This window comes from Schistocerca americana, chromosome 1 (assembly GCF_021461395.2).
Source record: "Schistocerca americana isolate TAMUIC-IGC-003095 chromosome 1, iqSchAmer2.1, whole genome shotgun sequence".
Lineage (NCBI taxonomy): Eukaryota > Metazoa > Arthropoda > Insecta > Orthoptera > Acrididae > Schistocerca > Schistocerca americana.
In genome coordinates this window covers 595878139-595902095 of record NC_060119.1, presented here as the reverse complement: position 1 = coordinate 595902095, position 23957 = coordinate 595878139, and the positions used below count along the sequence as shown (strand labels likewise).

Below are 23957 nucleotides of genomic sequence, written 5' to 3'. Positions count from 1 at the left end.
GGATGGAATCAATGTGGCAGATTCATGACCACGTCTGGTGCACGCGCCAGCCTGAGTGTTGTTTCTAGGTGACTTCCTTCACCTGTTTAGCCAAATTCTGGTCTTGTCCCCAATTTCCACCTCAGAAAATATAAGGGGCAGTCAAATGAAGGTGAGACAGATGAAAAAAAAGTAGGTAAATTGTTTATTATTTCGAAAATAATCACCATAACTGTTAATGCATTTATCCCACTTCCTCTTTTTTCCAGATCAAATCAACAGCCATAAATGTCTTTCTTCAGGACTCCAGAAATATAGAAATTACATGGGGAGAGGTTGGGACTATATAGAGGGAAAATTTATGCAGTGTGCTCTAAATGTATGGGCAGTCCTCATGTGCCAAGGTCATTTTGAGTACACTGCAGAAGTTTCGCTGGGATGCCCTTACACGCCCTCAAAACAGTACCGGTCACTCCCCATGCTATTTCCATATTTTTGGCACCCTGAAGAAAGACATTGATTTACTTTGGACAAAGTGGTACACAACTGGGCACACTGGTTCCAGAGGCAACAGCAGACATTTTTCCGCGAAAGCAGTGACTGTCTTGTCTAGCAGTGGTATAAATGTATTAACAGTCGTCTCTATTAATTTTGAAATAATAAAAAGTTTACTTCCTTTTTTTCTATCTGTTTCATTCTCATTTGACTGTTCCTTATATAAAACATGAACTGTTGAATTATGAACTGACACAGAACAAAGTCTACTCAATTCACAGACAAGTGACACACATCTTCCGTCCCTGAGGCAACTGATGACTGTGGCAATAGGGAGGGCATCTGGCCACAAAATTAAGAAACGTATTGGCCAACACTTGACTATGTGACTCCATATTAGTCGGAATTAACACATAGACAGAATTAACACAAAGTAAAAGAAGAAGAAGAAGAAGAAGAAGAAGAAGAAGAAGGTCTGCAACAAGTCAAACACTGAACTTCGTGGATCAGCATATGTAATGTTTACCGACTACAACTGGTTTTAGGTTTTGAGACCTGAGGGTGTCTTTCAGTTTCCTAGCTCTCTCACCCCAGTTCTGCGGGGTTTGATGCAGGACCCTAGCCCAAGGTTGTGAGTGAAGTCCCCAACGGTAGCTGAGGTGGAGGAGGAGATCTCTGGTACGGTGCATATGCTTGGCGGATGGGGCAACAGATCCGGAGTACCATAGGCGACAGTAGGGTTCAACCTGAACAAATCGGCAACTCCTGCAACCCACTCAACTCCACACGTAGTGACCCATCACTCCTGTGGAAACAGTTGTTTGGGTCGAGACAAAGCTATGAACGCTGGGCAAATTTGTGGCTTTTAAATACGACACGGGCGATGCAGTGCCTGTGGAGAGGACACTCTGCCTGCAACTGCAAAGGTGCGGATAACAACACAGGAGTCGCAGTTATCGGTTTTAAGCCTTGCGCTGAGGGACGTGAGTGCAGGCGCCAGGGGTGACTCTCGTCGGTGGGATAGCCCATTGCGGCTAACTGACTGGTTATCGCCCACCTCAAGCTGGGCAGCCCCCAGCCAGTAAGGTACCAGTCCGTCCCCCACCTTGTGCTTCTATGGGTGTATGGAGCAGCAAGCATTTCGCAGTGCTTGATACAAGGTGGGTTACTGTGGCACCTGGAAAAAACAATAAAGTAGCTCATATGAGCAAAACCAACTATTCAATAACACAATTTGCCACCTGGAATGTCAGAACTATGTTACCCGGGTATGACACTCCTACAGATGCTGCCCTTATAGTCAGAAAAACAGCCGTAATTGACAGAGAACTCCTGCGTCTTCGCGTTGATGTGGCTGCATTACAGGAAACTCGTCTCTCTGGGGAAGACAGCCTGCGTGAAGATAATTACCCCTTTTCTGGAAAGGGAGAGAAATTGGAGAAAGACGTGAACACGGAGTTGGCTTTGCAGTGCGAAACAGTCTTCTCAGCTGCTGTGAACAACCAGAATCTATGTCTGAACGATTAACAACTTTGAGATTAAAGACAACATCAGGCCCCATCACATTAATCTCTGCATATGCTCCCACTATGAAAGCGCCACATGAAGTCAAAGACATATTCTATGAAGACCTGCGGAAATGCTTGGAGAATGTTCGTGGATCAGATAAACTCCTGTTACTGGGAGACTTTAATGTCAGGGTTGGGAATAAACGGAACAACTGGACCGACTGCATTGGCCCATACGGCATTGGAAATATGAATGAGAACGGTCGGCGACTGCTGGAACTTTGCACCTCTCTTTCTCTCTGCATCACTAACACTTACTTCCAGAACAGAGACTTGCACTAAGTAACATGGAAACACCCACATTCAGGCCATTGGCATCAGCTCGACTTCATCGTAACCAGAAGAAGCGACCTACGTCATGCCCTTAATTCCTGCATATATCACAGCGCTGCCATGAATGGTAAAATACCAGTGGTTACAGGTGTTGGAGCAGCACCTTTTTTAGGATAGGTAAGACAGAAAGATGTCAAGTTCTACGAGAGGTCAGGATTGAAACAAATCTTCAGTTTAGGAAAGAAATTAAACAGCACAATTCTAGCACATTGGATCACCAATCACAGCTATCAATTATAAATTTTCACCAATCACCAGAAATTTTATCTCCACCAAGTTGTATCTCAGTCCTAGGTAATTGCATTGATGAATTAAAGTCACCCAACCCAGTTGACATAATCTGCCTCTCTGAACACCATGTGACCACTGGTATAGGAACTAGGCCTAAGCACAGTGAGAAACTCAGACAGGAGAGTACTGCAAATGTTAGAATAAGGAAAGGTTCTCATAAAAGTATAATTAAAAATAATGTATGTATATTTCATCAAAATATTGGGAGTTTAAAGAATAAAGTAGATGAGCTTCTGGTTTGTTTAGAAGATTTAGAAGCTGAGACTGAAATAGATATACTATGCCTGTCTGAGCATCACATTGTTACTGATATGGATAAGGTAAATGTAAGTGGTTATAAGCTCTCTGCACATGTAATGAGAGAAAATATGGAGAAAGGAGTAGTTGCCATATATGTCAAAAGTTATCATTGTGCAAAAAGTATAGAAACAAAAAAGTTTTGTGTAGAGAAACATATAGAAGCATGTGCCTGTGAGCTTCAATTAAATAAAGGCACATTTATAATTGTAACTGTATATAGGTCCCCATCAGGAAATTTTCATCTATTTCTGAAAAATTTGGACTCCTCGTTGTGCTATCTGTCAGACAGGGGGAAGCAAATTATTATTTGTGGGGACTTCAATGTAGATTCTCTGAAAGAGGGTAATAGGAAAAATGACCTTGAAGTATTACTCGGTTCTTTCAATTTGACACCCGTTATTGATTTTCCTACTCGGGTGGTAAAGGATAGCAGCTCACTGATAGATAACTTCTTTATAGACCAAGATAAGTTTAACCAGATAAATGCTCAGCCTGTTGAGAATGGTCTTTCTGATCATAGTGCGCAGCTAGTTACAATATATGACATAGCTCCATTCAGCAATACTAAACAGTCCTCCAAAGTAGTACGTCCAGTCAACGATTTAACAATTGCAAATTTCAGGGAAAGCCTACAGCAGTTAGACTGGGATGAGGTGTACCGTGAACCTGATGCCAATTTAAAATATAATTTATTTCATGACATTTTTGTAAATGCATTTGAAAACTGCTTCCCCAAGAAAATAGTTAAATATACTTGTAAGAAACCTTGTAACAAACCATGGCTTACTAAGGGTATAAAAATATCTTGTAACCGGAAAAGGGAAATGTATCTGACAGCAAGAAAGAGTAGTGACCCAGAAACTATCAAAAATTATAAAAACTACTGTGTTATATTAAGAAAAGTTATTAAAAAATCCAGGAGTATGTGTATCATGTCTGAAATCAGCAACTCTGATAATAAAATTAAAACAATTTGGAATATTATTAAAAGAGAAACAGGTCAACCAAGAGCAGAGGAAGACAGTATTACCATCAAATTGAATGAAAACTTTACCAACAAAAAGTCAGAAGTTGAAAATATTTTTAATAATCATTTTCTAAATGTTGTGGATATACACTCCTGGAAATTGAAATAAGAACACCGTGAATTCATTGTCCCAGGAAGGGGAAACTTTATTGACACATTCCTGGGGTCAGATACATCACATGATCACACTGACAGAACCACAGGCACATAGACACAGGCAACAGAGCATGCACAATGTCGGCACTAGTACAGTGTATATCCACCTTTCGCAGCAATTCAGGCTGCTATTCTCCCATGGAGACGATCGTAGAGATGCTGGATGTAGTCCTGTGGAACGGCTTGCCATGCCATTTCCACCTGGCGCCTCAGTTGGAGCAGCGTTCGTGCTGGACATGCAGACCGTGTGAGACGACGCTTCATCCAGTCCCAAACATGCTCAATGGGGGACAGATCCGGAGATCTTGCTGGCCAGGGTAGTTGACTTACACCTTCTAGAGCACGTTGGGTAGCACGGGATACATGCGGACGTGCATTGTCCTGTTGGAACAGCAAGTTCCCGTGCCGGTCTAGGAATGGTAGAACGATGGGTTCGATGACGGTTTGGATGTACCGTGCACTATTCAGTGTCCCCTCGACGATCACCAGTGGTGTACGGCCAGTGTAGGAGATCGCTCCCCACACCATGATGCCGGGTGTTGGCCCTGTGTGCCTCGGTCGTCTGCAGTGCTGATTGTGGCGCTCACCTGCACGGCGCCAAACACGCATACGACCATCATTGGCACCAAGGCAGAAGCGACTCTCATCGCTGAAGACGACACGTCTCCATTCGTCCCTCCATTCACGCCTGTCGCGACACCACTGAAGGCGGGCTGCACGATGTTGGGGCGTGAGCGGAAGACGGCCTAACGGTGTGCGGGACCGTAGCCCAGCTTCATGGAGACGGTTGCGAATGGTCCTCGCCGATACCCCAGGAGCAACAGTGTCCCTAATTTGCTGGGAAGTGGCGGTGCGGTCCCCTACGGCACTGCGTAGGATCCTACGGTCTTGGCGTGCATCCGTGCGTCGCTGCGGTCCGGTCCCAGGTCAACGGGCACGTGCACCTTCTGCCGACCACTGGCAACAACATCGATGTACTGTGGAGACCTCACGCCCCACGTGTTGAGCAATTCGGCGGTACGTCCACCCGGCCTCCCGCATGCCCACTATACGCCCTCGCTCAAAGTCCGTCAACTGCACGTACGGTTCACGTCCACGCTGTCGCGGCATGCTACCAGTGTTAAAGACTGCGATAGAGCTCCGTATGCCACGGCAAACTGGCTGACACTGACGGCGGCGGTGCACAAATGCTGCGCAGCTAGCGCCATTCGACGGCCAACATCGCGGTTCCTGGTGTGTCCGCTGTGCCGTGCGTGTGATCATTGCTTGTACAGCCCTCTCGCAGTGTCCGGAGCAAGTATGGTGGGTCTGGCACACCGGTGTCAATGTGTTCTTTTTTCCATTTCCAGGAGTGTAGTAGGATCCAGGTGTTCATTAGAAGATGCTAGGCTGTTAATGGAAGAGGCCATACCTATGCAATTTGATACAATTGAAATCTCACCCACTTCTCCCTCTGAAATTAGGAAAATAATAAACTTGCTTAAAAGCAAAAACTCACATGGAATTGATGGCATTTCCAGCAAAATACTAAAAGCTTGTTCTCAACAGATAAGTAAGATTCTCAGCCACCTGTGTAATAGCTCTCTGGAACAGGGCATTTTCCCTGATAGACTGAAATATGCTATTGTTATACCTTTGCATAAAAAGGGGGATAGATCTGATGTCAACAATTACCGTCCAATCTCCCTTCTAACAGCTTTATCCAAAATTTTTGAGAAAGTAATGTATTCAAGAGTAGCTTCACATATCTGTAAAAATGAAGTACTAACAAAATGTCAGTTTGGTTTCCAGAAAGGTTTTTCAACAGAAAATGCCATATATGCTTTCATCAGTCAAATTTTGAATGATCTGAATAACCGAACACCACCCTCCTCTTTGCCTGTCTCCCACCTCTCTCTCCCTCTACCTCCTCCACCCAGCACAACCCCAATCTTATTCGTCCCCTTGCTGAACTTAATCACAGAATTGTGTGTCCAGCCAGCTTATGTAAGAGCACATGCATGCAAGCGTTTTGTGTGTCTATTTTCTAATCTAACTAGAGAAAGGATTAATTCCAAAAGCCAGCAAGTTTTCTCTCTCTCTCTTGAGTGTACTTGTCAACCACTCAATGCTTCTGCTATTTGATGAGCAGTCTCCTTTACTTCTAAATTATTTTACATTCTACCTACTAAAATAATTCTGATACAAGCTTGTTAATTCCTTTTTAATTTCTGGATCTGCTATGCTATAAGAATTACAGTTTACCTTTAAGAACTGATTATCACTGAACAGAGTAATTTGTATTATAACGAGGAAGAAATTAAGAATAAAATTTACTGACTCCCAGAATTCTGAGCCTAATTTTTTAAAATTATGACCATTAACACAACAAACTGAAAACGTACTGGAAATATATGATAAATGCAGCCAATATAAACTGCTATTGCAAGGGATAATTAAATGTAACATGCAATGGCAGTTATAATAGGCGCAGAGCACACTATTATGCGACAGCAACAGACTTCGTAAGAGCTATACAGAGTAACCAGAACTCCTCATGCAGACTTGCAGAGATGGTAATAAGGACCAAAGTATGAAAAAATTGATATAAAACTTGGCTCTAAAATGCATACCTTAAGAGTTATGAGCACATGTTCATCTTCAATACTGTGCAACACATCTCTTCTACTAAACAGGTGCTCGTAGCTTTTGAGGTATGCATTCTAGAAAACTAGCAAGGTAGCACAGTGGACTCTCATTCGGGAGCACAACTGTTCAAACCCACATCTGGCCATTCAGATGTAGGTTTTCCATCATTTCCCTCAATTGTTTAAGGCAAATGCCAGGATGGATCCTGTTAAAGGTCATGACCAATTTCCTTCTCCATCCTTCCATAATCCGAGCTTGTGCTTCATCTCTAATGACCTCATTGTCAACAGGACATTAAACACTAAGCTCCTCCTCCTCCTCCTCCTCCTCCTCCTCCTCCATATTAGAGCCCTTTTTTAGTAGACAATTTTTTCTTGTTTTGGTCCATACTACCACCTCCTAAAATATGAAAAGCAAAGAGCTTGCAGTAGAATAAATTTGTTTCACAATATCGTAGATGAATAAGTGCTCATAGCTTCAAGGTATTCATTTTAGAGCCGATGTTTACTAGACTTTCTCTCTTATTTTGATCCATACTGCCAGCTGTGCAATTTTGTTGATGGATTTATGTCATAATCGTACACTTATAAACACTTCCTTAGAGCGAACTGGTCTATGAATAAAAAGAAAAGGTAGAGATAATGCATTAATTTTGTAAATAGCTATACTGCAATTAAATGGAAACGAATATCTAAACCAGATATTCCTTCTGCCTTTTGTAGAATACACAACTGTTGATTTACTGTGAAATATGCTATGCACAATACTTATCAACTTCCAAAAATACCTTCATTTACAAAGATACATGTAAATGCACAAATTTTACAACGGGCAGATTTCATGATGCCTATAGTGTGCTAAATATGAACAATGTTGTCAGTTTGTCCCACTAAAGTGGCAAAAATCATGAAGCACACAGTTCCTGTGTGTGGTGGCTAACAATGCCTGGAGAATGGAGAGCTGCATCAAGTGGTCATTAGGACTGAAGATCACAACAGCAACATTTTCAGTTATTGAACAATGATTGTTTTTAACTTATTAAAGTCTTTCCTTGCTTCTAAATTCCTAATGCGACAAATGGTCTTGTCAGTCATAAAGTTTACTGGTTGAGCTTCTGTAAATGGTTAATCCGTACCTAAGAATGAATGGAAATATGTGTAAAATATTACTGTGGATCTGCTTCTATTCTGGTTTAGGACACACTGTGCTTATCAAGCTTTTTAGAGGTTTGTTACAAGAACTATCACATAAGAGTGCAAGTTTAAATTTTCTTACTTCCTTTAAGCTATATACCTAGAACTTTAGTTTGGAACAATATTATCAAAAGGATAGTTGCTACTCACCTTGTAGTTGAGATATTGAGTCGCAGGTAGGTACAATGAAAAGGCTGTCAGAAAGTGAGCTTTTCTCCAACAAGGCCTTTGTCGAAAACGGACACACACACACACACACACACACACACACACACACACACACACACGGGGAGAGTTCCCACCTGAGCAGTTCAGAAAAACTGGTGTTGGTGGGAAGGATCCAGATGACACAGGCTGCGAAGCAGTCACTGAAATGAAGAACGTTGTATTGGGTGGTGTGCTCAACAATGAGTTGTCTAGCTTTTCCTTGGCCACACTTTGTCGCTGGCCATTTACGCAGACACTTGTTGGTTGTCAAGCCCACGTAGAATGCAGCACTGTGGTTGCAGCATAGCTTGTAGATCACATGACAGGTTTCACAGGTAACCCAGCCTTTGATGGAATAGGTTACTTTTGTGAGCGGACTGGAGTAGCTGGTGGTGGGAGGATGTATGGGACAGGTCTTCCATCTAGGTCTATTACAGGGATATTAGCCTTGAGACAAGGGGCTGGGAGCAGTTGTTGTGTAGGGATGGATGAGAATGTTGTATGGTTTTGGTGGGCGGCAGAATACCACTGTGAGAAGGATAGCAGGTAGGATATTTCTCATTTCAGGGCACGACATGAGGTAGTCGAAACCCTGGCAGAGAATGTAATTTAGTTGCTCCAGACCTGGGTAACACTGAGTTCCTCTCTGGCCGTATGGTGGGACCCTGGTATATGGTGGGTGACTGGAAAGATAAGCCACAGGAGATCTGCTTGGTACAAGGTTGAGAGGGTAATTTCAGTCTGTGAAGATCTTGGCGAGACCTTCCGTATATCTTGGGAGGAACTGGTCATCACTACAGATGTGATGGCCATGGGTGGCTAGGCTCGGTACGGAATGGGTGGCAGCTGTCGAAGTGGATGTATTGCTGGTGGTTATTATGTTTGATATGGACAGAGGTACTGATGTAGCCCTCTTTGAGTTGGAAGTCAACATTGAGGAAGGTGGCGTATTGAGTTGGGTAGGAGCTTTGAATTGGAAGTCAACATTGAGGAAGGTGGCGTATTGAGTTGGGTAGGAGCAGGTGAAGTGAATGGGGAAGAAGATGTTGAGGTTCTGAAGGAATGTAGATAGGGTGTACTCACCCTTGATCCAGATCACCATGGTGTCATCAGTGAATCTGAACCAGGTGAGCAGTCTGGAATTCTGGGTATTTAGGAAGAATTCCTCTAGATGGCTTAGGAATAGGTCAGCATAGGATGTTGCCATGCGGGTGCCCATAGCCATACCCTGGATTTGTGTCTAGGTGATGTCTTTAAAGAAGAAGTAATTGTGGGTCAGGATATAGTTGGTCATGGTGACCAGGAAGGAGGTTTTTGGTTTGGAATCTGTCGCATGTTGGGAAACATAGTGTTCAACAGCAGTAAGGCCATGAACATTAGGGATATTAGTGTAAAGGGAGGTGGCATCATAGTGACGAGCAGGGCACAATGTGCTAAAGGACCAGGAACTGTGGAGAGTCAGTGGAGGAATTGGTTGGTATCTTTTGTGTAGGAGGGTAGGTTGTGGGTAACAGGTTTACTGTTGGTCTACAAGAGCAGAGATTCTCCCAGTGGGGGCTCACTGACTGGCCACACAGGGAATTCTGGGTGATTATGTGTATGGTCTTTAGGAAGCTTATAGAAGGTAGGAGTGCGGGGAGTGGTAGGGGTGAGGAGACAGATTGACTCTGGAGAAAGGTTCTGGAATGGACCTAAGGATTTGAGGAGAGACTAGAGATCCTGCTGGATTTCTGGAATGGGGTCAAAGTGGCAGAGTTTGTAGGTGGGTGTCCTTCTCCCAGGTAATCCTTGTGGTTCAAAACAACAGTGGTGGAGCCTTTGTCAACAGGTGGGAATACAAGGGCAGGATCAGTTTTTAGCTGGTTGGTGGCAGTTTTCCTGTGGATGTAAGGTTGGTTTGCATGTTGAGGGATTCGGGGAATGATGGTGAGGCAAGGTTCAATGTTAAGAAATTCTGGAAAGTTAAAAGGGGTTGATTTGTGGGCATTGGGGTGGATCACAGTTGTATGGAGGAGTGAACTGAGTCAGACAGGGTTTGACATTGGTATTCAGTTGAGTCTGATTGTTAGGTTTGGTGGTCAGAAAGTGTTACCACTGTAGGGACTCAGAAAAGGAGAGAAGGTCTTTAACAAGTCCTGCATGATTGAATTTGGGAGTGGGGCAAAAGGTGAGACCATTGAAAAGGACAGATACTTCTGCAGGACTAGGGCTTTTAGAGGAAAGGTTCATGACTCTGTTTCGGCTCTGTTTAGGTTCTGGATACTGTGTGGTGATGGGAGGGAGTTTTTGAGGACGAGGTAAATGTAGTAGGTCTGCAAGACAGGGTTTGTTACCTGTTAGGGGATGTGAGGGAGGTTTGGAAGTTGTTGTAGAGGTGGTGGACAGTGGTAGTCCAAGGGAGGAGTAGGAAGTGGGAAGGGTGGAGAGTTTTTTGAGGTGGCTTTGTGCTTGTTGCTGTAGTTCCTCAAGGGCAAGAGTTTCATTGTGTGTTAGTTTCAATAATATGTTGTTGAGTCTTCGTATTTTGTCATTTCTGTGTAAACAGGAACTACTGGAATTGGTGAATAGAGCTCTTTATTTTTTGATTTGAAACTAACTTGTAACAAGAGCTACTTGAATACTTACTGCCAATACTAAGGACATTCTACTTCCAACTGTTATTAAAATGCAAGTATCATTGTAATAATAAAATTATACAACACAGCTGAGCAAAAATTGTGTAACTTTTGTGCCAGACTAGTACAGTATAATTTAGTAACACTGTAACATTCAAGATAATAAGAATTACATTACTAACAAGAAGTACACAGTGTTGTGATAAAAGTCATGTGACAATAACATGCACGTATACAGATGGCAGTAGTATCACATACACAAGGTATAAAGGATCAGGGCATTGGTGGAGCTGTCATTTGTACTCAGGTGATTCACGTCAAAAGGTTTCTGATGTGATTATGGACGTATGGTGGGAATCAACAGACTAAGAATGTGAAATGTTAGTTGATGCTAGACACATGGGGCATTCCATTTCAGAAATCATTAGGTAATTCAACGTTCTGAGATGCACAGCATCAAAAGTGTGCCAGGAATACCAAATATCACTCATTACCTCTCACCACTGGCAAAGCAGTGGCCAAAAGCCTTCACCTAATGACCGAGAGCAATGTTGTGTGCGTAGAGTTGTAAGTGCTAGCAGACAACCAACTCTGTGTAATATAAATATAAAAATCAATGTGGGACATATGTTGAATGTATCCATTAGAATAGAGCAGAGAAATTTGTTGTTGATGGGCTATGGCAGCAGATGACGAATGGGAGTGCCATTGCTAATTGTACGACATAGCTGAAGTGTCTCTCCTGAGCTCTTGACCATATCAGTTTGACCCTAGATGACTGGAATACTGTGGCGTGGTCAGATGAGTCCTGATTTCAGTTGGTAAAGGCTGATGGCAGGGTTCGAGTGTGCCGCCAGACCCCATGAAGTCGTGGACTCAGGTTTTCAATAAGGCACTGCACAAGCTGATGGTGACTCCATAATGGTGTGGACTGTGTTTACTTGGAATGGACTGGGTCTTCTAGTCCAACTGAACTGATGATTGACTGGAAACAATTGTGTTTGTCTACCTGGAGACCATTTGTAGCTTTTAATGGACTTCATGTTCCCGAGCAATGATGGAATTTTTATGATGACAATGTGCCATTTCACCAGTTTGAAGAACATTCTGGACAATTAGTTTGAAGAACATTCTGGACAATTTGAGCAAACAATTTGCCCACCCTGGTCACCTGACATGAATCCCATCAAACATTTATGAGATATAACCTAGAGGTCAGTTCATGCACAAAATCGTACACTGGCAACACTAATGCAATTAGGGATAGCTATAGACACAATATTTCTGCTGGTGACTTCCAATGAATTGTTGAGCCCACGCCACATCAAGTTGCTGCACTATGTTGTCTCCTCTTTGTCCTATTGGGTATGGGTCCATACAATTGAGCAGTAGTCTAGAATTGGTCACACAAGTGATTTGTAAACAATTTCCTTTCCAGAGCGACTGCGCTTCCTCATTAATGTGCCATTCCATTTTGTTGTTGTTATGGTCTTCAGTCCAGAGACTGATTTGATGCAACTCTCCATGCTACTCTATCCTGTGCAAGCTTCTTCATCTCCAAGTACCTACTGCAACTGAAATCCTCCTGAATCTGCTTAGTGTATTCATCTCTTGGTCTCCCTCTACGATTTTTAGCCTCCATGCTGCCTTCCAATACTAAATTGGTGATCCCTTGATGCCTCAGAACAAGTCCTACCAACCGGTCCCTTCTTCTAGTCCAGTAGTGCCACAAATTCCTCTTCTCCCCTATTCTATTCAGTACCTCCTCATTAGTTATATCATCAACCCATCTAATCTTCAGCATTCTTCTGTAGCACCACATTTCGAAACCTTCTATTCTCTTCTTGACCAAACTATTTACTGTCCGTGTTTCACTTCCATACAAGGCTACACTCCATACAAATACTTTCAGAAAAGACTTCCTAACACTTAAATCTATAATCGGTGTTAACAAACTTCTCTTCTTCAGAAGCGCTTTCCTTACCATTCCCAGTCTACATTTTGTATCCTCTCTACTTTGATGATCATCAGTTATTTTGCTTGCCAAATAGCAAAACTCATCTACTACTACTTTAAGTGTCTCATTTCCTAACCTAATTCCCTCAGCATCACCTGATTTAATTAGACTACATTCCATTATCCTTGTTTTGCTTTTGTTGATGTTCACCTTATATCCTCCTTTTGAGACACTTTCAACTCATTTTCAACTGCTCTTCCAGGTCCTTTCTGTCTCTGACAGAATTACAGTGTCATCAGCAAACCTCAAAGTTTTTATTTCTGCTCTATGGATTTTAATTCTTACTCCAAATTTTTCTTTTGTTTCCTTTACTGCTTGCTCAATATAGAGCTTGAATAACATCGGGGATAGGCTACAACCCTGTCCACTCCCTTCCTAACCATTGCTTCCCTTTCATTCCCCTCGATTCATATAACCGCCATCTCTGCTTTCTGTACAAATTGTAAATAGCCTTTTGCTCCCTGTATTTGACTCCTGCCACCTTCAGAATTTGAAAGAGAGTATTCCAGCTAACATCGTCAAAAGCTTTCTCTAAGTCTACATATGCCAGAAACGTAGGTTTGTCTTGCCTTAATCTATCTTCTAAGATAAGTCATATGGTCAGTATTACCTCATGTGTTCCAACATTTCTACGGAATCCAAATTGATCTTCCCCAAGGTCAGCTTCTACCAGTTTTTCCATTTGTCTGTAAAGAATTTGTGTTAGTATTTTTCAGCCGTGACTTATTAAACTAATAGTTCGGTAATTTTCACCTATGAACACCTGCTTTCTTTGGGATTGGAATTATCATATTCTTCTTGAAGTCTGAGGCCATTTCACCTGTCTCATACATCTTGTGCACCAGATGGTAGAATTTTGTCAGGGCCCAGTCTCTCAAGGCTATCAGTAGCTCTAATGGAATGTTGTCTACTCCCTGGCCTTGTTTCGACTTGGATCTTTCTGTGCCCTGTCAAATTCTTCATGCAGTATCATATCTCCCATTTCATCTTCAACTACTTCCTCTTCCATTTCCATAATAGTACCCTCAAGTAAGTCGCCCTGATATAGACACTCTATATATTCCTTCCACCTTACTGGTTTTCCTTCTGAGCTCTTGATATTGATATAGGTGGTTCTTTTTTCGCCAAAGGTCTCGTTAATTTTCCAGAAAGCAGTATCTATCTTACCTCTAGGAATATATACCTTTGCACCCTTACATTTATCCTCTAGCCATCCCTGCTTAGCCATTTTGTACTTGCTATCAGTCTCATTTTTGAGACATTTGTACTTGTTTTTGCCTGCTTCATTTACTGCATTTTTATATTAACTCCTTTCATCAATTAAATTCAGTATCTCTTCTGTTACCCAAGGATTTCTACTAGCCCTCATCTTCTTACCTACTTTATCCTCTTCTGCCTTCACTATTTCATCTCTCAAAGCTACCCATTCTTCTTCTACTGTATTTCTTTCTCCCATTCTTGTCAATCATTCCCTAATGCTTTCCCTGAAGCTCTCTATAACCTCTGATAATTTCAATTTATCCAGGTCCCATGTCCTTAAATTCCCATGTTTTTGCAGTTTCTTCAGTTTTAGCCTACAGTTCATAACCAATAAATTGTGGTCAGAGTCCACATCTGCCCGTGGAATTTTCTTACAATTTAAAACCCACTGAGCAAGATGGCACAGTGGTTAGCACACTGGACTCACATTCAGGAGGACGACAGTTCAAACCTGCGTCCGGCCATTCAGATTTCGGTTTTCTGTGAGTTCCCTTAATCACTTCAGGGATGGTTCCTTTGAAAGGGCACAACCGATTTCATTCCCCCATCCTTCCATAATCTGAGCTTGAGCTCCGTCTCTAATGACCTCATTGTTGGCGGGATGTTAAACGCTAATCTCCTCCTTAAAACCTGGTTGCTAAATCTCTGTGTTACATTATATAATGCATCTGAAACCTTCCAGTGTCCCCCGGCCTCTTCCACATGTACAACCTTCTTTCATAATTCTTAAACCAGTTAGTTATGATTAAGTTATGTTCTGTGCAAAATTCTACCAGGTGACTTCCTCTTTCATTCCTTACTCCCATTCCATATTCACCTACTACTTTTCCTTCTCTTCCTTTTCCTACTATCAAATTCCAGTCCACCATGACTACTAAATTTTCATCTCCCTTCACTTAATTTCTTTTATTGCATCATACATTGCTTCAATCTCTTCATCGTCTGCAGAGCTGGTTGGCATATAAACTTTGTACTACTGTGGTAGACAAGGACTTCATGCTATCTTGGCTACATTAATGCATTCACTAAGCTGTTCATAGTGGCTTAGCTGCGATCCATTTTTTTATTTGTTATTAAACCTACTCTTGCGTTACCCATACTTGATTTTTATATATAACTTTGTAGTCACCTGACCAGAAGTCTTGTTCCTCCTTCCACCAAACTTCAATAATTCGTTCTATATCTAACTTTAACCTGTCCATTTCCCTTTTTAAATTTTCTAACCTACTTGCCCGATTAAGGGATCTGACATTCCACTCTCTGATCCATAGAACACCATTTGCCTGATAATGATGTCCTCCTGAGTAGTCCCTGTCCAGAGATCTGAATGAGGGCCTATTTTACCTCCAAAATATTTTACCCAAGAGGACACCTTCATCGTTTTAACCATACAGTAGAGCTGCATGCCCTTGGGAAAAATTACGACTGTTGTTTCCCCTTGCTTTCAGCCGTTCGCAGTACCAGCACAGCAAGGCCGTTTTGGTTACTGTTACAAGGCTAGATCACTCTATCATCCAGACTACTGCCCCTGCAACTACTGAATAGGCTGCTACCCCTCTTCAGGAGCCACACATATGTCTGGCCTCTCAATAGATACTCCTCTGCTGTGGTTGCACCTACTGCACGGCTATCTGTATTGCTGAGGCACACAAGCCTCCCCACCAACAGCAAGGCCCACGGTTCATGGGGGGGCCCATTCCATATCCCTTACAAAGTGCTAAGACCACATGTTTGTGTGAGATGGCCAATTCCAACAGTGGCTCATTGACGTTATAGTATACTACGTTTTTTCATTATGTGAAGTGTACAATACTACATTTCTGTACATTTAGAGCAAGTTTCCTACGTCTGCACCACTTTGAAATCTTATCAACATCTGACTTAATATTTATGCAGCTTCTTTCAGATTGTACTTCATTATAGATAACTGAATCATCTGCAAAAAGCCCGATTTTACTGTTAATATTGTCTGCAAGGTAATTAATATGAGGCATGTTTTTTAAGTAAGTACAGTTTTGAAATTAAAAAAAGATGTGCTAGGATATCTCAATAATTTTATTTTTACGTGAAAGCCTGTACCTTAATCTGCACACTGACGCCATTACAGTCTGATTCTTCCTTGTTTACATTGTGTACTGAGTGTTTTAAGATGCCTCCAATAATCGGGAGTCCCCCCGACTGTGAAGTACGGGCTATTATAAGATTTCTTAGTGCTAAAGACCTAAAAGCGATCAATATTCATCGTGAGATCTGAGCAGTTTACGGAGAAAACATTATGAGTGATGGAATGGTAAGAAAGTGGATGAGAGCATTTAATGATGGCCGCACAAATGGGCATGATGAACAATGGAGTGGGCGTCCTTCGGTCGTTAATGAAAGTTTAGTGCAGGAAGTGGACAATAAGGTGAGAGGAAACAGACGCTTTATGATTTCCTCCTTGCGGGATGACTCTTTTAATGTTACTCGTAGTGTTTTGTATGGCATTGTGACCGAGCACTTGAATTACCGAAAATGTACACACGTTGGGTACCGAAAATGTTGACGGATGTGCACAAAACTAAATGTTTAGACAGTGCATTGAGTTTCCTTGAGCAGTACCACAATGATGGTGATGATTTCTTAAGGCAAACTGTTATGGGCAATGAAACATGGGTGGCCTACGTCACACCATAATCAAAGCAACAGTCCATGGAAGTTGAGCAAGGGCATCGTTTTGCTGCAAGACAATGCCCGTCCGCATGTGGTGATCAGACCAAAGGTCTCATCACATCTTTTCGATGGGAAGCTCTAGATCATCCTCCGTACGGCCCCGATCTTGTGCCCAGTGACTACCATCTGTTCCTGCACTTGAAGAAACACCTGGGCAGTCAGTGTCTTCAAGACGAAGTCAAAACAGTGGTGATGCAGTGGTTAACAAGTCAGGTGGCAGACTTCTATGAAGAGGGTATTCAAAAACTGGTACAATGTTATGGCAAGTGCCTCAATATTGACGGAAATTATGTAGAAAAGTAGATTAAGGTACAGGCTTTCATGTAGAAATAAAATTATTGAGATTTCTTAGCACGTCTTTTTTTTATTTCAATACGGTACTTACTTAAAAAACACGCCTCATATAAAATATGAACAGCAAGGGTCCCTTACACTTCCTTGGAGCATCTGAAATTACTTCTACATGTGTTGATGACTCTCCATCGTAGATAACTTGCTGCGTCCTCCATATGAAATCCTCAACCCACTCACAAATTTTACTTGCTACGCCATGTAATCATACTTTTGGTAATAAATGTAGATGTGTTACTGAGTCAAATGCTTTTCAGAAATCAAGAAACATTGTGTCTGCCTCACTGCCTTGACTCAAAGCTTTCAGGATGTCATATGAGAAAAGTTCAGGTTGGGTTTCCACATGCTCGATGTTTTCGAAATCCATGCTGGCTGGCATTGAGAAGGTCATTCTATTCAAGATACCTCATTATGTTTGATCTCGGTGTATTCTAAGTAAGATTCTGCAGCAAATCGATGTCAAGTATATGGGATGGTAATTTTGTGGATCATGTCTACTGCCCTTCTTGTAAATGGATGTGTCCCGTGCCTCTTTCCAAGCACTGGGCACAATTTTTTGTTTAAGGCATCTATGATAGATGATAGTTAGAAGAGGGGCTAACTCGGCCACAAATTTAATACAGAATCTGACAGTGATTCCATCAGGCCCTGAAGCTTTGTTTAATTGTAACGATTTCAGCTGTTTCTCGACACCACTGACACTAATACTTATTTCATTCATCTTTTCAGTGGTACGAGGATTAAATTGGGGTAATTCTCCTGGGTTTTCCTTTGTAAAGGAGCATTTGAAAATGTATTTAAGCATTTCAGCTTTTGCTTTGCTGCTGCCCTCAATTTCAGTTCCTGGCTTATTCACTAGGGACTGGACACTGACTTTGGTGCCACTAACAACTTTTACATGCGAATTTTGTGAAATGTCATTTGACATTATTCTGCTATGGTGGTCATTGAAGGCATCATGCATTGCTCTCCTGACAGCCTAACATGTTTCATTCAGCATCTCTCTATCTATAGCCTTGTGTTTTGTTTTACACCTACTATGCAGTAATCTTTGTTTGTGTAGAAGTTTCTCTTACAGCAACTACCATGGAGCTTCCCTCCCATTATAGAACATTCTACTAGTATTTACACGAAATTAGGGCTAAGTTATTGTAGACTACACTGCCCATACTTTTAACCCAAACTGGATTCCTGGAAAATCTTTAGCTCAGAAGGTGCATTTTTGGCAGTGGAACATGCATTGTAGTTGTTAAGTGACTTGCAGGTTTGAAACAAATGCAAGTTCCTGTTAACAAAGATCACACTAATGTATAAATACTTAATCTCATCTGCCCTTAATACTTTCCTCTACCACTTGGCTCTGAGGAAAGCCCATATCTATTAATCCAGGTACTTTTAATTATTCAGGTGCTTCTAACATCTTCATATTGTGATCACAAGTAACAATATTATGAAAAGGATAGTTGCTTCTCACCATCCTTTTCATAATATTGTTATATTCCATTCTGGATTTTCCATTGTTTGATATTGTGATCAACTAGACAAAATGCCTTTTACAAATCTAAGAAAATACAAGTATTTGGTGCTCCAATAAGTGATTCCAAGCCCTGCTTAGTAGATCAATGTAGATTGTTTTTTTTTTTTTTTGTACAGTAATGATTTTAAAATGTTGGTTTGAAGCATATTATAAATAGTTAAAAAACATCTTCGAGAAAACATCTGTTTTTAAGCTACTGGAAGAAGTTTCACTTGATGGGAATTGATGAAAATGTGCAGAACTGCTTATATGACATAATCAAACAATTTCTGGTTCATATGAATATTTGTCGTTGAGTGACTGAATTGATAATCAGTAGTCAGTTCTATCTTCAGAGTGCAAGAGTGTAGTACTACTGATAGATACATATAAGGTGAAACATATACTCTACTGGTATGTCAAAGGGAATAGTTCATTTTTCAGGTGGGAGAGAGGGAGAGATTGGGGGAGGTTAAAAAATTAGGGCAGGTCACTCAGACCCCAGTATGAGGCAGACCCGCCTGTAATAAGAATGAAGTGGTTTGTGTGCCCTTTTCCTCACTGCTTGTGAGTCTCTCTCATACTGGAGTCTGAGTGAGCTGACCTACTTTTTTAACCTCCCCCAACCTCTCCCTCTCTCCCACCTGACAAATGAACTATTACTTCCGAAAGGCAGACAGAGCCTCCCCTTGTACTTTTATATGTTTCTATCAGCAGTACTATACCTCTCATTTCTGTCTCAAATTCATTGTTTTTTGTGGTCTTCAGTCCAGAGACTGGTTTGATACAGCTCTCTGTGCTACTCTATCCTGTGCAAGCTTCTTCATTTCGGAGTAACTGCAGCAGCCTACATCCTTCTGAATCTGCTTAGTATATTCATCTCTTGGTCTCCGTCTATGACTTTTACCATCCATGCTTCCCTCCAGTACTAAATTGGTGATCCCTTGGTGCCTTGGAATGTTTTCTACCAACCAATCCCTTCCTTTTGTCTGGTTGTGACACAATTCCTCTTCTCTTCAATTCTATTCAGTACCTCCTTATTAGTTACGTGATCTACCCACCTAATTTTCAGCGTTCTTCTGTAGCACCACATTTCAAAACCTTCTATTCTCTTCTTGTCTGCGCTGTTTATTGTCCATGTTTCGCTTCCACACATGGCTACACTCCATACAAATACTTTCAGAAAAGACTTCCTGACACTTAAATCTGTATTCGATGGTAACAAATTTCTCTTCTTCAGAAACGCTTTCCTTGTCACAGCCAGTCTACATTTTATATCCCTTAAATTCATTAGGTTTCTCTATTGAATTTTGTATCGACAGTTTCATGTATATTAATATAACTGCTTTGTGGAATACAGACATAGGAATAAAACAGTGTAATGTCTAGGATGGAATAACAACAACGTGGAAAGGGTAGATTGCCACCCACAAAACAGAGGAGACTTTGAGGTACAGGCAGACATAATGAATAAAATCCTAGAAATATTTCAGATTTTGGACAAGTCAATTATGCTGTCACAGAGTCTTGCCATGGCCACAGGAGTGTGCGTTTTGGTGACTTTTTGGTTATGTGTGTAAATGTGTATACTTTTGCTAGAAAAAGAGCTAGTGCAAATTTTGTTTTTACTATCAAATGTTTCTGTGCTCCAGGTGAGTGGTTTCCTTTTCCTTATTTTATGTACTGATTCAACCAGGAATTTCCATTATCGATAACAAGTCAAATACACTTCTATTTTCAGCAATAACTTTAGTTGGATATTTTAGTACTGTATAAAGCTAAAACTCTTGATTATTTTCAACTCATCTCTTCTGTGGTTGGAATTATTTATTACTTAGCTACCAATTTTTGCTGCATGAAGTGTGTCATACATGTGTCTGTTAAGATACGAGAAAGAACATAATCTCATTCAGCATAGTTCATGTTACTATCTTATCTCGCATAGATGTCTAACAAAGACTTACATAGATATTGCAATACATATTTGAAACTTTTCATTATATATGTTTTTCCAGGATGTGATACAGATTCGCAGCTCTCTTATAACTGATTACTCAGCATTTCCTCATAAAGGAATCAGCATGTACAATGATTTAGTAGCAAATTCAGCACTTATACAGACAGGCATTAAAAGGTATGGTAACAAAGCTACCTCTGTTTGTACAGAATAAATATCAATACTTGTTAGAATATGGCTCACTCATATTATTGAAATTTTGCAGCATTGACACAATATTGGAAGGTGGCTTGCTTACAGGAAACATATATGAGTTGTGTGGTCTTTCTGGTACAGGGAAAACCCAAATTTGTCTTGCAACAACGGCACATGTAACATCAAATTTGAAACAAAGTATATATTACATTGATTCAAATTTGTCTTTCTCAGGGGAAAGAATGCAGTCAATATTGGATGCCAGATGCCTTGATGATGAGGTACTGTTGTGTATTCATTACTAATTTATTTTCAGTTTGAGTATGAGTGATTAACACTCTATACCATTACTCTGATAGTGTATTTCTGACACATTTCCTTAGTAAGACTTGTCCTGTTCAAATTACAGTAACTGTATTTACCATGTTTCATAGGTGTATGGTTTAGTGGCTAAGTGGGTGTCAGGCTATGTATCCAAAGGTCTGGAACTCATTTCTGTCAGACAGGTATTATTTTCTGTCCATTGCCACTTCTTTCACTTCTGCCAATGATTTGTTTATGTGAAAAACACTAAGTTTCATGGTGATTCAGAGTCAATGTTTAACTGTAGGTGCCCTTACAACTGACTGAATAAATCAGTTTTAAGGTTGGAGGAAGATAAGGGCATACCCCATAAAACAAGACCATGTCTAGCTAGTAAAGGCGTGTGCTGCTGAAACCAACTTCTGAGCTAAGATAGCTTTGTTTTATTTCAAAGGCTTTAATGTAGTTATTAGTGATACAAGAATTTTCACACAGTTCATTGAATTATGAAAATATCTTCAGTGTGTCAGAGTAAAAAGGGGTTTTGGCCTGCAAGTTAAAGTGGCAGTTAACCGAGAGACCCATATTTATTTATTTATTTATCTCTTGTTCCGGTGATCCATGTTGCGACACTATCACAGGATATGGAACGTGTCAATTTTACAAGCTTTCGGCCAGAATTTATGGTAATACATAAAACAAAACAAAAACAGTAAATAGTAACTTAGGTCCCACTATAAAAAAATACATTTTAGAGATAGATAGAGATTACAAAACAAAAAACAGTAAACAGTAACTTAAGTCCCACTACAAAAGTACATTTTAGAGATAGATAAAGATTACAAAATAATAAGTGTTACAGAGAAATAAATATTGCAAAATATATGTTTACAATAAAAATATTTGGTGTTACAAATACAAATTTGGGCATACATTTGCAATTTACAATACAAGAAATGTTAAACACTGTAGTTCAGGAACTCTTCTAATGTATAAAATGATCCTTGCAATAGATCATCATCTACCAAACACTTAATTCTTGAAGGGAGGGCATTAAAAATCTTACAGCCACTGAAATGGACTCCTTTCTGTACCATACTTAGATTTGGCTGTTCATAGTGGATATCATGTTTCCTTCTAGTATTGTGACTGTGATATGCACTATTCAGCTTGAAGATGGATTTTTCTTTCCTTATGAAGCACATCAACGAGAATATATATTGTGCAGTGGATGCAAGTATTTCAAGCTTCTTAAAAAGATTCCTGCATGTGGCTCTAGGATGGACTCCACACATGATCCTTATGGCTCTTTTTTGTACACACAGTACTTTTTTAGCCAGTGGCTGATTTCCCCAAAATATAATTCCAAATGCCATAATTGCATGAAAGTAACCATAATACGCTGACTTCATGGTTTCCATATTTCTATAAGAAGAAACCATGCGCAATGCGTATGTTGCTGAACTTAGTCTTTTTCACAGATCCACGATGTGGTTTGACCAGTTCAGTTTGCTATCAATATGCAAGCCTAGGTATTTTGAGGAATCTACCCTGGTTATTGTCTGCTCACCTATCTTTACAAATATTTCCTCATCTTTGGATGTTTTGTAGAACTGAATGTAGTTTGTTTTACAGTAATTTAAAATAAGACCATTAATGTTGAACCAGTTCACCATTTCATTTAAAACCTTATTTGCTGTTTCCTCAAGTTTATCTACTGAATTATGAATAAGTAGTGTAGTGTCATCTGCGAAAAGTGAATCTACAATATTCTGTAGAGAGAGGAAGATCATTTATAAATATAATAAAAAGTAGGGGCGCCAGAACTGAGCCCTGCAGCACTCCACATGTGATAGTACCCCATTCTGAAGATACTGGGACACCATCTTGACTATCTACTACAACTTTTTGTTTCCTGTTTGACAAATATGAGTCGAGCCATTTCCCTGCTGCACCACTTATACCGAGATGTGCAGCTTTTTGGAAAAGAATTTGGTGATTTACACAGTCAAATGCTTTTGTTAGGTCACAAAATATGCCAATCACTTTCAGTTTTTTGTTGATAGATTTCAAGAGTTTGCCAGTAAATGCAAATATTGCATGAATGTTAATGACCATTCTAACAGATATACTTCACTGAAACCTGACGTAGGGACAGAATTCTTAATATAATGTTTGAAGAATCATTGCACAGTTCCCACTTGATTACAATTTAAATTTCTGTGTTTTACCATAGTAACTCAAGGAAACTGTTGTTACTCATTTACTCCAATTTTGTGGAATCAGAGTGCTCTCATTAATAGCTTTAATGTTACTTTATGTGCAATGCCCCAGAAGATAATTCCATAAGGTAACATCTACATCTACATACATATTCTGCAAGCCACCAGACGGTATGTGGCAGACAATACACTGTTCCACTACTATTAATTTTCTTTCCTTTTCCACTCGTAAATAGAGCGAGAGAAAAACAACTGTCCAGAAGGGTGGTTTGATGAGTCTGGTATATTTCCATGAAAGGATGGTACATTTTTGTTGCACCTTCATGGTTGGTTAACTTGTTTATTCCAAGGGTCAAATAAAGAATTTCAGCAATGTACAGTTGATAGCAAAAATAAATAAAATAAAGGTACTGCTGAATGCAACCAACATAATGTAGCTGTGTTGCAGGTCCTCTAAGTGTCAAACTGGGGTACAGTTGTTTGACTATTCACAATGGTTACCACAAGAGACCACTAGAGAACACAGCTCTTTGTAGCAGTCAGTCAAATATGTAAACTAATAGTGCAGTACAACAAATACTAGAAAACACACTGTTAGAGGTGAAGCAGACTCTAATGCTTGTAAATTAAACTTC

At 40.5% G+C, this 23957-nt stretch overlaps 1 protein-coding gene across 3 annotated transcripts in view; it reads left to right on the top strand.

Moving 5' to 3' along the window:
• LOC124606908 (DNA repair protein RAD51 homolog 4-like) overlaps nucleotides 1-23957 on the top strand; it is a 204654-nt gene that overhangs the window by 41887 nt on the left and 138810 nt on the right. For all 3 annotated transcript variants that reach the window (XR_006978748.1, XM_047139022.1, XM_047139014.1), the window contains exons 2-3: nucleotides 20661-20779; nucleotides 20868-21078. Coding sequence is in view for 2 of the 3 variants with exons in the window: in XM_047139014.1 (XP_046994970.1) it covers nucleotides 20661-20779; nucleotides 20868-21078 (330 nt within the window). In the remaining variant the exon portion in view is untranslated. The remainder of the gene's footprint in view (nucleotides 1-20660; nucleotides 20780-20867; nucleotides 21079-23957) is intronic.